At 41.4% G+C, this 16,829-nt stretch overlaps 1 protein-coding gene across 11 annotated transcripts in view; it reads right to left on the bottom strand.

The window, feature by feature from the left end:
- LRRC8B (leucine rich repeat containing 8 VRAC subunit B) overlaps positions 1-16,829 on the bottom strand; it is a 103,821-nt gene that overhangs the window by 15,322 nt on the left and 71,670 nt on the right. For 5 of the 11 annotated variants that reach the window (XM_014459569.2, XM_006093156.3, XM_006093158.3 and 2 more), the window contains one exon: positions 10,866-11,556. The exons of 1 other annotated variant lie outside the window; for it this stretch is intronic. In XM_014459569.2, coding sequence (XP_014315055.1) covers positions 11,284-11,556 — 273 coding nt within the window. In that variant the 3' untranslated portion in view covers positions 10,866-11,283. Of the gene's footprint in view, positions 1-310; positions 491-8,034; positions 10,831-10,865; positions 11,557-16,829 lie in introns of those variants that run through there. 5 more of the 11 variants (XM_023757621.1, XM_023757624.1, XM_023757622.1 and 2 more) reach the window with 4 other exon arrangements.

Raw genomic sequence — 16,829 nt, 5'->3', positions numbered from 1 at the left:
CCGCCTCCTGAGGCCGAGGTGCTGCAGAACAGACCTTAAGATCATTCCATCCTCCTCCTCATGTTTGTATGCCTTCGGTGCTGCAGTGAATAAAAAAGTCTTGTTCACATGTCATGAAAGTGAGTCATTTCAAAAACTGAAAAATAAATATATGACATGCTCAAGCTCTATAGAACATTACTCAATATTAACCCCGATCAACACTTCCCACTCGCTGAGCACTTCATGTAGATCAGAATAATGGTGTTGGAAGGTGCCTTATGGCACATCTAGGCTCTCACCAGGCTCAGGTAGGCGGGGCCCTGAGCACGCTGACATACACAGGTCACCTTGGAAATGGCAGCATCAGGAGGGCCAGTGCAGAATCCCAGAAGTCACGTGAATTTAACCTGAACTGGGATTGGTGGTCATTTTGCAAGTCTAAACATCTGGATTCTCCGGGAGCTGAGCTGGACAATAACACCCAAGCTGACTTCGAGCCTCCTCTGCACTTTAAAACCAAAACCAAAATGTTAATGACAGAAGTTAATGACAAATGTTCATCTCAGAAGTCACAAGGACCCCACATTCTCTGCCCCTGTGAGCTGGGGTCTCCAGCATCCACAACACCGCCAGTTCCCGGAGCCACAGATCCCGCTGAGAAGCATGTTCGTATCCTGCAGGCCCCTCTAGGACTGGGCTCAGCGGGGCCTCTTCGGAGGATCGGAGGCAGCACCAAAGCCATTTGGCTCATTCCCAGCCTTGCATAAAAACACGCTCGGCGGCACTCTTTTCTAGGCTGGAGGAGTTAGACTCACCACCAGAAAGAAAAAGGGAAGGCCAATTTTTTCCCTCTTCTACAAGAATATAAAAAGCAGCCAATGTGATTGTGCAAAGTCACTTGATAAGTCATCTTCCCTTCGTTTGCAGAGTTTCGTTTGCAGAGTTTAGTGGGGGCGGGAGTGGAGGACATCTGAGAGCTGCAGTCCCACTGTGCGAATGGGCCTTGGAGACCACTGGTCAGGGTCACTCACAGGGGGCCTGACATGCCATTGGCTTGAAGGGCCAGCATTTTGAAGCATCCGAGGGAAAATGCCAAGTGAACCAGTGCTTCAAAAAGGGGGCCCTTAGACCCTGGGGAAGGCTTTCTCCAACCTTAGCAGTGTGTTCAGCCCAAAGGCAAAGCCAGGGAGGAACACTCCGTCCGCTTGGGGTGCGGAGCATGGCATGGATTCAATAAGGGCAGCTTAACCCGTCCCTCCTCACTCTGCAAACGTCTACATCAGCAGAACGAATTTAGAATGAATTTAGCCTGCACTGGGATTGGTAGTCATTTTGCACGTCTAAAACGACTGCCAGCATTTCCCTATAATAAATCCACTCTCGGGGAGCTGAGCTGGACAGTAACACCCAAGCTGACTGCAAGCCCCCTCTGTACTTTAAAACCAAAACCAAAATGTTAATGACTCTCTTTACCAGGATGCGGTCTTTATTCAACTTCTCCCATAGAGTCTGAAATTCTGAGCAGCACTCCATTCTTCTAATGAGAGCGCATGTGCTCACAGTTTAGGCTAGGGTATTAAAATAAAAACACTATTTTCAATAAATAACCATGACGTTTAAAAGTACATCGGTCCTTTGAATGAAATGATGATTTATTTATACTAAAGGGTGTTTGAAACTGTTTGTGTATATGTGTGTCTGAAAGTACATCAATCCTTTTTTAGCTTATATAGAGTCTCCCATCATACAGGACAGAATACTGAATTAGATGTTGAGATCCTAGGCTGTGATCACAACCTGTCACTTTCTTGCCATACGATCTTGGCAGCGTGCACGATACAAAAACAGAGAGTTGGTGCTACAGTCTCCAGTTCCAAACCTGACTCTGCCATTTACTGGCAATGTCATCTAATCTATAACCCAATATGCCACTTAACCTGCCCAGACCTATTTCTTTTTCTATGACATGGAGATAATGCCTACATTAATATGTTTTAAGCATTAGTGATGTTTATAAAGTATATGACAGAAACTTTAGTTTTCAATAATGTTAATTATTGAAGATTGCTCTTTCAGACCCTTCTTTCCTTTTATTAAAAAAAAATTTTTTTTAATTTCAGAGAGAGACTGGGAGAGAGATAGAGAGAGAGCGAGCGAGCAAAACATCAATGCAAGAGAGAAACTTCAATCGGCTGTATCCTACATGTGCCCCAGCCAGAGATTAAACCTGCAACCTGGGTATGTGCCCTCTGACTGAGAATTGAACCCACCACCTCTTGGTGCACGGGACGAGGCTCCAACTGATACTGTGGTAACTTAACCTAGTTATGAATAACTGGAAAGAAGCAAAGGGAACGCCAAATAGGGTAGGCATGCCATTTTGCAGGTTTGCCAGTAAGCCTCAGTTTAACACTCCCCAGAAACTCTGGGTGACATCGGGAAGGTACTTGTCTGTTGGTCACACCTGGGAACAGGTCATTGGCCAGAGTAGGTGTGGCCACTGCAAGTGTGAGAAGATCTGAAGTATATAATCCCCTAAAGGAATTCTCTCTCTTGCCTCTTACTTTCTTGCTGGCGCTTGACTCCTGGTCTGTGGGGCGCTCACGTGCCTGCATTTTCCCACACACAGTGGACTAATGGGTTGCAACTAGTTTAATGCTAAACCAGACCCAGCTACAATATGGGACAGAAACTGGACACTGGCTTTGTTTCCAGTTCTACTGAATCCCCAGCTGCACATCTGATGTTGTGTTGTTTCCCCAAACCTCTGCAGAAACAAACTTTGCAGACCTGTAGGTTGAATACGATGCCACTTCTGAACAGTTACGAGGCCCTGGGAAAGCTAACCTTTTAAAATTTCTTCTGTAAAACGGGAATAACACATCAAATGAAGTTGTCGGGTGGGCTGAGATACAAACAAAGAACCCAGCAGAGTACCTGGCATGCGGCAGGTGCTAAATAAGAGTATTGTTGTACTCCAGTTCCACTGTGTTATTTTCCCTGTGGAGACAGACTCCACGCTGAAGAGCACAGACAAGCAATGACTAGATGTTTTATCATTTTTCCTTTTGAAGCCGTTAATGAGGTTCTGCCAAGATATCACAAGCCCAGCAAATTTTCCTCGGGACTCTTAATGGAGACGATCTATTTTCCTCCCCTTAGCTAATTCTTCAGCCTTCCCCTTCCACTGAGCAATTGCCTGCGACTGGCTGTCTATTGTGAAAAAGATGATGGAACTGCTCTTTTCTCCCCATAATGATCTGAGTAGTCTCTCTATTAAGTTTCCATAGAGGCAATAGGCAAAGATGGGAATACAAACCCAGTACAGGGAAAGACTAGTCGGAAAACCCCTTGTTTAAACATTTGCCGGGGTGGGTACTAATTTACAAGCAACACCCAATGTCATTAGAATAATTGGAAATAGGGGACCAGTTAACTCAGGTTTCCATATGCAATTTCTTACGTTTCCAGCCTAAGGAATGCCAATTGGTCCTGCTCCCAGTCAGCGCGTTGAATAAGTCTCTTATTTGAAGTTGTGACAAGAAACCACCTTGTAGGAAGGAAGAATCTTGGTAACTGAAAGACATTTATGTTTGTGAGGAAAGCTAAAATCTCACCCTTGGTATGATGGGTACTTAATACTCTCAAAGATGGGATTTAGTAATGGGAGAGGACATGTAAGCTTGGAGTATGTGGTTAGGACAGCAATAAATGAGAGAGAGAGAGAGAGAGAGAGAGAGAGAGAGAGAGAGAGAGATCTAGGAAGGGAGTGGGAAGGGACCACGAATTAGGGTGCATTGAGGGGAAAGAGGGGAGACCCAGCAGCTGACAGGCCTGCTCTTGACGCCTGGAGAAGAGATGGTCTAGTGCGATGTTTGAAGAAATGCTCTGAGCTGTAGTAACTTTCATTTGCCCTACAGCTCCCACTTAGCTCTCTGCTCAGTCATCTCTAAACTCTATCTTACTCTTGTGAGAGTTTTGTTATTGGAGAAGGGACTAACTAGACAGCTCATATAAAGGTTCATGGTTTTCAGTAATAGAAAACCAGTTTCCCCACCTCTACCAAATACACATTGAATAAATTATTCAAAGAATGTTTTTTTAAAGGGGTGCTAAATTCTCGCCTGTCCACCTCCGGTCTGGTCCTGGTGCCAGGCACTGCAGGGGGCTTTTTAAGGCATCTCACTTGAGATGGAGTCATTAGGATTAAATGAGGGCCATTGAATTCTCAAGAGCTTCCCTTGGGGGCTGCATTTGATAAAGGTAAGGCAAAGAGGAACTGAATAAAAAAAAAAAAGGGAGGGAAAGGAAGCTTCTATTTGGTTTGTTCTTATCTCAGCAGCAGAGGGAGGCAGAGAGTAAAAAATAATGTGTTGAGCTCTACACCAACAAATGCCTGTGTAAAAAGGCGAACAAACTTTAAGGTGTTTATTGTGAGTGTTTACGAAAAGGGGCCACATGCTAACCTGACTAACTCAGGGAAGGCCTGCGTGGTGGGCTTGCAAACTCAAAGACCTAAAGTAACCACAAAGGATGGTCTGAAATGAAAACTTTTTAAATGAAAAAGCAGTTTATGGTGGTAGTCATGTCCTAGGCCGATATCTTCCCTGACAAAGGTGAATCTTTACTTAACTGAGCCTACTGTCTTTGTGTATCTACGATAACATATCGTTGGAATGTCAAAGTAATTTTCCTTTTTTTTCTGGAGCCCCTCAAAGCACAGGCACTGCTCTGCGGAGATCACAAATCCTCATTGTTGCCGAGTTAATTGTTGACTGTTAACTATCCTGTACCCACCTAAGTAAAAGAAGTATGTGTGTATCACTTTATTTTTTATCCAATCCCAGAGGTTTCCCTGCTTTGCTTTCTCCCACCTCCCTAATCTATCACTAATGGAGCTCATGTAACCCACTTACATCTCCTCTTTTGACTGTAATGTATAAAACAAGGTGAAAACCCGCCATTCTCTGGAACATTATCTTAATTCATTGAGATTCTGCTTCCCAGCAATTGTTGACAGTTTGGCTCAAATAAACTCACAAATTATTTTTTTACAAGTGTGAATATTTCTTACATTAACATAAATCATTTGAAAAGCTCTCAGTAACACACAGGTAGTCCTATAGAATCATTGGTATTTAGGAGGCAGGACTTATAGCTCTAGTCTAGAGGATGATGAGATAACACAAGGTGAGAAGATATTTGAATTTTAAAAAGGGCTGCATATTTCTTTCTGATCCTTCTTTGGCCTATAGTTACATATTCCTCTGTAAACATGGGGCTTGAGTTCAAGGTTTAACTTTGCACCTTTGGATGAACAGCTGGCCTCCAGACCTCAGAGATGAGAGGGACAAGCTAGGATTTCAGAGAATCCAGAGGAGAAAGGGGCAGAAGCCCAACAGAAGCTGAAGCTCCAGACTCAAACTGTGCCCTTGACCGCAACGTGCCCGCCCCGCCCCCCCCCCCCCCCTTCCCCGCACAGGCAGGTCCTTCACCACGTTTTTGATAAGCCATTTTGCAACGTGGAAGTGAATGCTGAAGAACATGAAGCCACACTTAGTACGGTGCTCATGGGGACATGTCACCGCCCTGCAGGCTGTTAGCAGAGGACCAGCGTCCCCAAACACCCAGCAGGCCCTGGGTGGCTGCGAATGCCTTGAGCCTGGTGCAGGCTTTATTTTTTCAACATGTAGGGTGCCCCCCCCAAATGTATACACACATTTTGAATAATTATAAAGCCAGTGTTTACCTGTTATTTTCAAAATTGAGCTACCAGCTGTTAAAATGTGTATACATTTTCTGGGGACACCCTGTATTTCCCATTCCCAAGGCACTTGGGAGGTAGAGGAAAGCCTTCTTGAAGAACCGCCTTTCCAGGAAAAAATATGTCCATCTGGTTTCAGCAGTTAATTTCCTTCATAATCTGGTTCGGTGTGTATCAAGTTCTGTCCTCCAGCAGAGAACGGATCTGAGGATCGGCTTTCTGATGTGTTCCTGACACCGTGTGTGTGTGTGTGTGTGTGTGTGTGTGTGTGTGTGTGTGTGTTGGGGGGGGGTGCGTGTATACGCTGAAATAGAGAGAGGAAGAGAAGGGTAGGGGGAGAGAGAGATATCAAAATAAAAAATGATTTAAAAATAATAAAAAACAAACAGATCAAATGACTATGTGTCTATTTTTTCCCAATGATTCTATTTTTTCTCCCTTTACTAAACCTTCTGAAAATGTCATCTTGCAAATCATTTGTGTTTTTTCTGGAGCCAAGAAGAGAGGCAGAGAGATGGGCTGGTTAGTGATCTCGGGTCCCCAAGGATGAACACTGTTGGAAAGATGAACCTCTTAGGACAAGTTTCACCTTCCCCTGCCCCTCCGTGCATTCAAGGATCAATCCAGCTCTTTTTAGGGGCTTGCTATTTTGTGACAATTGTAGCTTATTTTGAAAACTCATAGGACTGTTATGAGATTCATGTGTAAACCTAAAATCTATCATTTGGTGAATTATGTAACCGTACAGCTGGCTGCACAGGGAAGTGTGGAAGGAGGAAGGGAATCACTTTTGGAACCTGGGCACTGAGGGTAGACACAGGTAAGAAATAGTCGTCAACTTCTTTCAACTTTTAATGTTTTTATTTGCCATTTGTTATAAAAAATTGAATCTTCCTTTTACACAAAATGTACTTTAAAAACAGTAAAGTTTACCAAACCTAATGGATCTCAGGCAAAGGGATTTACCACTAAAATGCAGATTTTCATGGTAAACCTGAGGGCCGAAAACATTCAACTCAAGCTAAAGTCTTACATTTTCTAATAATTTATTGCCAGAGGCAAAAGCTGATTATGTATGTTTCAAAATATGGGACAAAGATAAAATAAGCAATGCTATCCTTCACTGGGGATGCTAACAAGAAAATGGCTCTACTTCAGATTGGCCCAGGATTTTACTGAAAGTGAAACATTTGTTTTTTTTTTGTTTGTTTTTTAATATATTTCTTTATTGATTTCAGAGAGGAAGGGAGAGGGGAGAGAGAGAAACATCAATGATGAGAGGGAATCATTGATGGGCTGCCTCCTGCACGCCCCCTATTGGGGAGGAGCCCGCAACCCAAGCATGTGCCCTTGGCCAGAATCGAACCTGGGACCCTTCAGTCCACAGGCTGATGCTCTATCCACTGAGCCAAGCTGGCTAGGGCGAAAGTGAAACATTTGAAGAATTTTAAAAATATTTAAACATATTTAGGATTATACACAACACATATATGCACAGAGACATTCATTCTAATTCTATGCCCCTTTTTATTTTTTAAATTGCACCATCTCTGTTGATAATACATGATATGCAGGAGGCACTCATAATTGTTTTTCTCAGCAGTAGTGTATTATACAAGTCAAATGCAAAACTTCAGTATAAATTAAGTTCAACTGGAAACCATCTCAATTCAGTGCTTTGGCTTATATTTTCTATGTTAATGCTTTCGTGGTGATGAGATTGTTCATGTAAAAAAAAAGTTTAAGAGAATGTAGTTCATTACCAAAGGAACTTAATAGATAGTTCCCAGTGGATAGAGAGGTGATGGACCAGAAACAGGAAGAAAGCAATTAAATAGGACTGCAGATTTTCCACTGCTTCAGCTTTCATATCCGGCTGAAGATGAGAATTATATTTAGGGCATTTTGCAAGTTTCATGTATGTGTCGTCATAATTCAAACAAGGGTACAAAATAACTCTTCCCCTCTCCCATCAGCCTTCCTCTTGTTTCCAGAAAAAATAAACAGATTCTAATGCAATATACAGTTCCTGAAAACCGACTTATAGTTATATTCTCATGCTTTTAGGAGAGATGGAGGATCATTGGATTAGCTCTAAATGCTGCAGGGGTGGGAAAGGTAGAACTACTCAACTAGGCATGAGGCTCTGGCTTCTCCTCAGGTATCACTGTGAGTTCCCTAGCACAAATATATTGTTACTGTACAAGTGCTGATCAAATTTAAGGAGGTGAGTGAGTGGAGGGAGAAAACAAAATACCTTATGTATATAGGACAATGATAAGAGAACAAAGATGGAAAGAGCATTTTATTGAAAATACAAGGAAATAAAGCTATAAATCCACAGAATTGTTTATTATAATAGTTTCTGAACCCATCAATATTATGCAGTTTTAATTAAACATACAAAATTTGAATCATGAAGCACTTGAACAAAAACAAATATTTTCACCATCCAACGAAGGTCTGCAAATACCTCACTGCAGCTCACCACAGCACACACATGCTGTGTATGCCACAGTGCTGAGATTCTGGGATCTCTACCCTGTTTCACACAAACATTCTTTAAGCAACAGTGACATATGGTGACATCCAGGGGGAAATTAAGACTGAGGATGAAGAATGAAAACACAGTATCTATGTGTCACAGAGTCACCCTGATGTAGGTTAGGAAAGGAACACTATATCTTACCAGAAATGCTTAAAACTGCTTAGGTTCTCAGGCTAAGGTTGAGCAATCAGTTTCTAAAAAAATGTAACTAAGAGAAAAAAAAATCCATAATTATGAGATATGAATAAAAAATATCCTCTTGCAACTTTGGGAAAAAATACTAAACATATCCAAGACTAATGTTACATTTTGCATATATAGGTGTATGCATGTCTCTATGTGTGTGCATGCAAATAAAATGAACCAATGCCATTAACTTTGTTCTGAATAACATCCATGTTTATTTTTTGGAAAATGTACTGCACATTCTTGGAAATCAAATGCCAACTAAAGTCTCACAATTGTAAGTGAACCAACTTCATTTTCTCCATTTAAATTCCCCTTACACGAATATGAACACATATAAGATGATCTGTTCCAACCACGCGGGAAAGGTGGCATTAAACCCCTTTTGTGTGTCAGGTGGTGGTCTCAGAGTTCATTGCATTGGTGTGACGTCATTTCAAAAGCTACCTAAACACTGGTGTGTAAGGATGAAATAAGAAAGAAATCTGAGAACTTTTTAAGGGCATTGAGGACAGAGTTTGCACCAGTTACGACACCCTTATGTTTGGAAAGAAGCTTACAATATTCACTATTAATCCTGATAGTAACTCACTTTCAGAAATTGAGAGAGGTGATAAGGAAGATTATCCAATGACTTTTGCATGTGAATACAACCAGTGACTAGCCAGGGAGAACTAGTTTGTCAGGAAAATGGTAACAATCTAAAATTTGTTTTGAAAACTCTTCTTTAGAAAAGAGGATGAAAATTTTCATACAAATTATGGCTATTTATTTGTCCCCAAACATTTAAGTTCTGAGAACATACCTCTCCATGTTTCTTGTTCACATCCAAAACTTAGGATAATCCTATCTAACACGGGATCAACACACATGACAATTCTATTGTGAAATATGAAAATGAGCATCAACTCACATTAAAAATAGGAAAAATGACAAAAAGAACTCTAGATATAGTCAGAATCTGTTTTCTGAAGTCCTAGAAGAAAGTTTCATCAGTTATGCCTGGGTCCCTGAGAACTTGAATGTTCTGACTAAAGGCAAGTTTTGGTAAGAATTACATTTTTACACCATTCCTTCTCATTCAGAATAAACCATAAGGTTTAGGCAGCCTTTGGTGTTTTATAATTTTTATAGCTAATATTATTCAAATTCATCTGACGCAAACAATTCTTTCTCTGAGATTCAGTCCAGGTGTGTGTGGCAGGAGAGGGAAGCTACATTTTGTTATAAAGACTCACTTTCATCTTTTTGGAATGGGCAAAGCAAGAAAAACAGCAAACATCACAACTCCATGTTTACGGTACTCTTTACCCATGGTGTTTTTCCAGTTTTGTCTAGGTGCGGTTAATCCATTATTTCATAGTCACACCAAAAATTAGATGGCATCATAATGCCTAGAGAAACACATTAAAAATGTACATTTACCCAAAACGAGTCCTTTGATTTTCGTTTTACAATATGCACGGTAGAAGGCCAAACACAAAAGCTCTTTATAAAAAAAGAGCAAATTGTATTCCAGAAAACTTAACCAGAAGCATGAGATGAATTCCAGTTAAATGGGTTTATTTCTTTGTGAGCTTTGAGAACTCATCTTAAACAATGAATAGAGGCTGAGTGTTTTACATGATAATCATATCTACAGATCATGCAGATGGAGAAGTAAGTAAAGTGTTTTGGTTTAACTCTTAATTTCTACAAGATATTTTGAAGTCAGTTTTAAAGATTGAAATCTCTACCTCTCCCCTCCATCACAGTTTCTGAAGTTATTAAGAATTGTACCCGTACAATAATAGCACAGCAACAAGGGAAGAGAGAGGTAGATGATGTGGCCATCCTTTTATAAGGAAACCCTTACATATTTTAGGGCATGAAACACAAGGCTTTTGTTATCCAAAAGTAATTAGTTGCAGAGTACAAAAACATTTTGGTGAATGCACACAAACATGAGAATCATAAGCAGGCAAAAAAACCCCCAAGCATGTTAATAGTAAATTCTTACAGAAATGCATGTGTTCTCTGTACCTTACAAAAACTATTCCCACAGATTTTGAATCCATGATTATGCAATAAAAATATTTATGTTTTACATTTAATATAAACACTCACGAGCAAATAAAAAAAAAGCTTTGATGATACACAAGAAGAAATCTTGGAGAAGACATGGATTTTCAGGATGTCCCAAGGGTGACATGTCCCAAGTACCCTGCTCCTGTCCTATGCAGAGGCCCAAAGCAGGCACTTTCTCAGGTTCGTCATTGTTAAGAGAAAACCACAGGAAGGAAGACTCAATCAAGCTGGGACAGGAAGTAAAAAACCAAGAAGGAATTCTGCCAAGCACCAGACACCCTGCCTAAAAATAATTAAGAACATAAATCAAAGACAGCGTTGAGTGTACATCAAGGGCATTTATATTGGTGAGTTTATGGTCTAGCTGATAAATATCCAAACAGGACGTCAGTTGAAACAAGTGTGCAAATAAGTAATGGGGCTGGGGAGGGAGAGGAAAGAATATCTAATCTTCAAGGTAATAACTGCAAGGTGGACATTCAATAATTTCATGTCCCCCATTCCACCCTCAAAGCGTACTTCTTACAAGTCAATAAGTAAAAGATCAATTATTCACAAAACTCATTTCAGTGTTAACACTTTTTACCTGTTTACTTAGACACTGAGACGCTTTTTAATAAAACATTTGATTATAGTTAGTCATAATTATTACCCATTTTAAAAATCTTTATAAGTTAGGAAATTTTAGTTCTCATTTAAAGCCCTGGGGCACACTTTTAGAAGTTTTCTCTGTAGGTCAACATTTATCTAAGCCCGTCTGCAAGCGTTCTGTGACCGGGGGAGGAAGAGTATTGAGCAAGTTCTCCTCGACAATCAGGCAGCTCCGTTTTAGGGACTGACACCCTTCCAGCTCAGGAGGAAGTGTTTCCAGGTAATTACCAATGAGCTCCAGATGAGTAAGGTTCGACAGCTCACCCACGTGAGGGGACAAACTCATCAGGCTATTTTTCCCCAAAAGTAAACACTGCAGCTTTTTGCACTGAAACAGCCCATCTGGTAGCATCTCAATCTGGAAACGGAAAGAAAAAAGCCAGTAAGACCAGTTTTGGATGGCCTGTTATAGTACAATTACTTATGTATACCTCTACCCTTTTCCAAAAACATTTCTGGATGTTTACATGTAACACTGATGATAAATTTGAAGTAGATGGAAAATATAAAGGAAAAACAAGGACATCCCAACATGGAGTCAGAATCGAGGCTACCATAAACTTTCAAACCCTTGTTATATGTGGGTGGGCAACCCATTTGGCTCTAAACATTCTAATAAGCAATTTTCAAAGAAAACCTAATCAGTTACATACTGATTGTCCCTAAGGAGGAAAAAAAACCAAGCTAGTAACTCAGGAGAATCATAATTATTCTTGAGTCATAGATCAGAAATAAATTGCTCTCCAGAGTCCTTGTGAAGAATTTACTGTCTTATGTAATAAGCAACACCCTCAAAAACATCCTGAGAACAGACATGAGGCTATTTCCTTAGGGTTTCACAGTATAGACTAAAAACATTATTCTGTAAAAAAAAAAAAAAAAGTCGACAGAAGCAGAGACAAGAAGACATGATAATATATTTCATTGCCCTCTACATATACACGAGTATTTATTTACCCTTCTTCCTGTTTTCTGGCTGGTTCGATTAAATGATGTAACACAGAGAAATAATTTAAAATATGATAAATAGCCTGCAATTAAGTGAACTCCTGGAGCCACTCAACGGAACTGCTCCCCTATCTGGTAGGTAGGTTGCATGTGGATTTCTAAGAGAGCCACTGTGTGTATATGAGATAGGGCTTGTTGGGGAAAGAGGTCCACAGGACAGCTGGGCATGCACAGTGCCCTCAACTCTCACCCTGCCACTGAGGGGTGAGTTTGGGCCAAGCAGAGCTGGGCTGCACACACCTCACTCTACAACACTCAACATAGTTATACAGGTGGGGACAGGGCATCTTTGCTACCATGAAACATGGGCTCTTGGTTCGGGAAGTGGCTGTGTTAGAAACAAGGATAGGAGCACTCCGGAGGGGAGGGGCTGACGCCGACCCAGCTCTCTGCTGGAACTTCTGGGGCCATCCAGAATGATCTCCTCAAAAGGATAAACATGTTCTATACAAACTAAAGAATTGCCATACTATATTCATAAATGCTCATTATTTTGCCACCCCCCCTCCCTTCCATCCCCTGCACATACACTCAGTAGTGAAGAGTCTTGATAATAAACCTAATGATCACTGTCGCTAAAACCAGCATTCAATATAGCTCATTACTGTACCTCAAAATGCTAGGTATAAGGAATGAAAAAACATCTACTCTTTTATTACAATCTCTTCTCAAGAATGCAAATGCAACACTATGCATATGTAGATTTCAATATAGAGATATGACAGAGAGATGAGACAGAAGAAATGTCACCCCTTCAGAGACATTGGCAGCTCGGAAGTAGAGTCAGTGAGATAGGGGTAGAGGAAACATTAAGTCCTGTGCAATGTGCTCAGGATAGTGCCTGCTGGTGCCTAAGCAATGACTTAGGCAAACCAGTTGTAAATGTGTGCGGAGAGCCTCCTTTTGTGCTTAGGTGTTAGGGATAAAGTGCTGAGCATGACAGATGGGTCTTTAAGCATCTTAGTCTAATGCAGGGTTTCTTAACTGTGCACTGCTGACATCTGGAGAGGATAATTCTTTGTGTGGTGGGTGCCCTAAGCATTGTAGGATGTTTGGCAGCATCCCTGGCTTCCACCTACTAGGTGCTGGTGCCACTCCCCTCCCCAGGTGTGACAACCAAAAATGTCTCCAGGCAAATGACTCTGGGGGACAAAGTTGTCCCCATTTGAGAAACAGTAGTCTAATGGGAGAGAAAGATATTAAACAATTACACAATTAATTAGTCTGTAATGGGTGTTATGAAGAAGAGAGCCCTAACCAGAGATGCATCAGGGTACCCATCTCACTTCTTCGGTCCGCTTTCAGATGCCAGGAAGAACCTTGCTCAATGGAACTGACTGCCTAGTGGGTGGACACCCTGAAGCCATGGCCCTCACTCTCCTTCTGTTGGGCTGTCAGCACTATCAGGTTTTCACCAATCTTCTTCCAAATTTCAGACTTTGTGATCTTAGCGACTTCCAGGAGAGGGATTTCACAAGGCAAAGGAAGTGAGCCTCTGAGGCCCAGCTGTCAACATGTCTGTGTTGCTGCCATGACAGTGAGTCAGGGCTGTGGTTAGTGGAACCACCTCTCTAGAACTAAGTGTCCATCTCAGGCTTTTTCTCAACATCAGCACCCCGTGAAAGCACAAGCCCTAACTCATCTACTGGGATTCAATTTTGCTAAAGGAGGCTGGGGAGCTATGTTAGAGACTCAAGACCTTCTTTCAACTCAGCAATCTCATCCTGAAAAATCTACTTACACCTTTAAAAAAGAGTTTGCATGAAGCTTACAAGAACACCAAACATTTTTTGACTGGGCCAATGAATTTTATTTAAAAAAATTTGTATAGCATTTATTTATACTGAATTCATTTAGCATGTTCTTTCTTAGACTATATAATATATGAACCAGAAACAAAAGAATTATCTTGGTGGACCACTGACTGCTTTTCAAAAATCAAAAGAAATACTTATAGATTTGATCAGAGAGGTAATAAAGTTCATAAACAGAAAGGTTTTATAGACTAAACTATAATATATAAATACAATAAACTATTAAATGAACAAAATGAATAGCTCCAATATCACTCTATATACTAGAATTCTCTGGCAACCAAATATTTTCAACAAAATGTTCTCATATCCCCAGGACATCTGAAGGGGGGTGATTCTCTTCCTATATCTATGGCTGACATTGATAATGAAATCCTCCGTTTCCCAGAGGCTGGGACCTTACTTCAGAATCCTTCTCAATGTCAGATTTCCTTTTTTTCTGGCCATTGACACATACTATCTCACTTGGAAGTACCAACCAAATATATAAGTGACCTTCCCCATCATATCACATTAATGTGTGAAATAAGGAGGAATTCACATGGCTAGACATCTTTGAGTTAATACAAGAAATGCTTTAAATGCAGAAATGTAGAAGTCAGAAGACCTAGGTGTCAGTTGGGCTGGTTTACAAGATTTGAGTGACACTATGAATCCCCTCTCACCCCCTTCCTTGTGCTTCTCCATCACGTTCCTTATGGATAAGCATCCAATGACACTTTAGCACTGGGATAGAGATGGACGCTGCCTCTCCCTGTCCTGTCTTCCACACACACCACTCTTCATATTAACATCAGTTGGACTGATGCATCTAAGATGCACTAGAAAGAGCTCTAGAATAGGGGTTGAAACACTTGGGTTCCATCACTGGGTAGCTTCAGACCTCAGTTCAAATTACTATGAGCCTCAGTTCAGTATCAGTAAAAGGAGGGCAGTGGACTAGAGCAGAGGCTGGATAGTAATATTTTAGGTTTTGTGGGCCAAGAGGCAAAACTGAAAATTATGTAGGTGCTTATATAACAAGAGAGAAAAGATTTCATGCATATTGAAGTGATGAAAGTCAAAATATAATAATAATTGAACCTAATTTTTTTGTAATATAGGCCCACAAATGAGAGCAATGGAATTTACTCATGAACACTGAAATTTGAATTTCATATAATTTTTATGTGAGACAAAATATCATTATTCTTTTGAGTTTTACCCCCAACTGTTTAAAAAATTAAAAACCATTCTTAGCTTAGGCTGTGGGTAGATTTGGCTCTCATATCTTTAAGGTAGGAGTCTTTGTCTCTCCATTTAGATCTGTATTCCTAATTGTAAATCATAACTGATTAAACCTTTTCATGGGGTTTTGTTTTTTGACTGTCCTCTCCCAACTCTTTTTTTTTTAAAAAAAAGGTTTTATTTATTGATGAGAGAGAGAAAGAGAGAGAGAGAGAGAGAGAGAGAGAGAGAGAGAGAGAGAGAGGAGAAAGGGAGATAAACACTGATTTGTTGTTTCACTTATTTATGAATTCATTAGTTAATTCTTTTATGTTCCCTGACCTGGGAACATAATACAACCTTGGTGTATTGTGACGACACTCTAACCAACTGAGCCTTCTGGCCAGGGCCCAATCTTCTATGCACCATAATCAAAGCCACCTTTGAAACTACCAGTTCAAGCTAACTAGAACTTTCAAGCTCAATCTCACCACAGCTATTTTCCAATGAATCAAACATGAACTTGACTTGCAGACCTCAAGGCACACTCCATTCTGTCCACCTTGCTAAGTGCTCTCACTTCTTATTACATCTGGGCATGTCTGTTGCAATCCTTTGTGCATGATCTCTATCTTTTTTAGATTTTCCGCCTCCAGCATTCTCAGGATGTGTTCCACGAAACTCATAGTTACTATGAAACAGTGTCTTGCTCAAGTAAGTTTGACAAATATTGCACACCATACCTCCCTCTTAGAGAAGCAAAACGCATACTCATTTATAAAAAGCTCTGAAGTATCCTGCTGCAAAAGTATGATAAAAAAGAAATGTTGAATGCTTTTGTGATAACACCTAGTACTATCCTGTGGAAGAAACTCTGGAGGGCCCTCCCGCTGAATGTCTGTCATTTGGGGAACTGCCCAATAGCTCTGCTATCTAGAGAATTCCCTATCTTATCTTGGTGCTCGAGTGTGAGCATTCATAACTCTACCAGTCAATGCTCAGACTTGGACTTTGAATTGGGGTAGTGTCACCAAGCAGCAGAAATCACTAAGAATCTATTTGGTGGAAGGGCAAAGGGCGTGCAGTGGCAGCAGAATCAAGTTTTCAGGGGCAGCCCTGGTGTCCAGGATTGGTTGGTGGCATGGTATCTCTACCATTTTGCTATGTATTTCCTAGAGGGCCAGGTGCACAAAAATTTGTGCACTCTGGGGGGAGAGGGGGGTCCCTCAGCCCGGCCTGTGCCCTCTCACAGTCTGGGACCCCTCAGGAGATAACGACCTGCTGGCTTAGGCCTGCTCCCGGGTGGCAGAGGGCAGGCCCAATCCCTAGGTGCAGCCCCTGGTCAGGCTCAGAGCAGGGCCGATTGGGGAGTTGGGGCGCTGCCCCCTGTCATGCACAGAGCAGGGCGGATCGGGAGGTTGCGATGCCACCCCTAGTCACGCTTAGGGTAGGGCCAATTGGGGGGTTGGGGCACCACCCCGTCACACTCAAGGCAGGGTCGATAGGGAGGTTGCGGCGCCACCCCCTGTCACGCACAGAGCAGGGCCGATCAGGGGGTTGGGCGCTGCCTCCTGTCATGCACAGAGCAGGGCCCATCAGGGGG

This window comes from Myotis lucifugus, unplaced genomic scaffold (genome assembly GCF_000147115.1).
Source record: "Myotis lucifugus unplaced genomic scaffold, Myoluc2.0 scaffold_110, whole genome shotgun sequence".
In the NCBI taxonomy this organism is placed as follows: domain Eukaryota; kingdom Metazoa; phylum Chordata; class Mammalia; order Chiroptera; family Vespertilionidae; genus Myotis; species Myotis lucifugus.
This window is presented reverse-complemented; position numbering and strand designations above follow the sequence as displayed.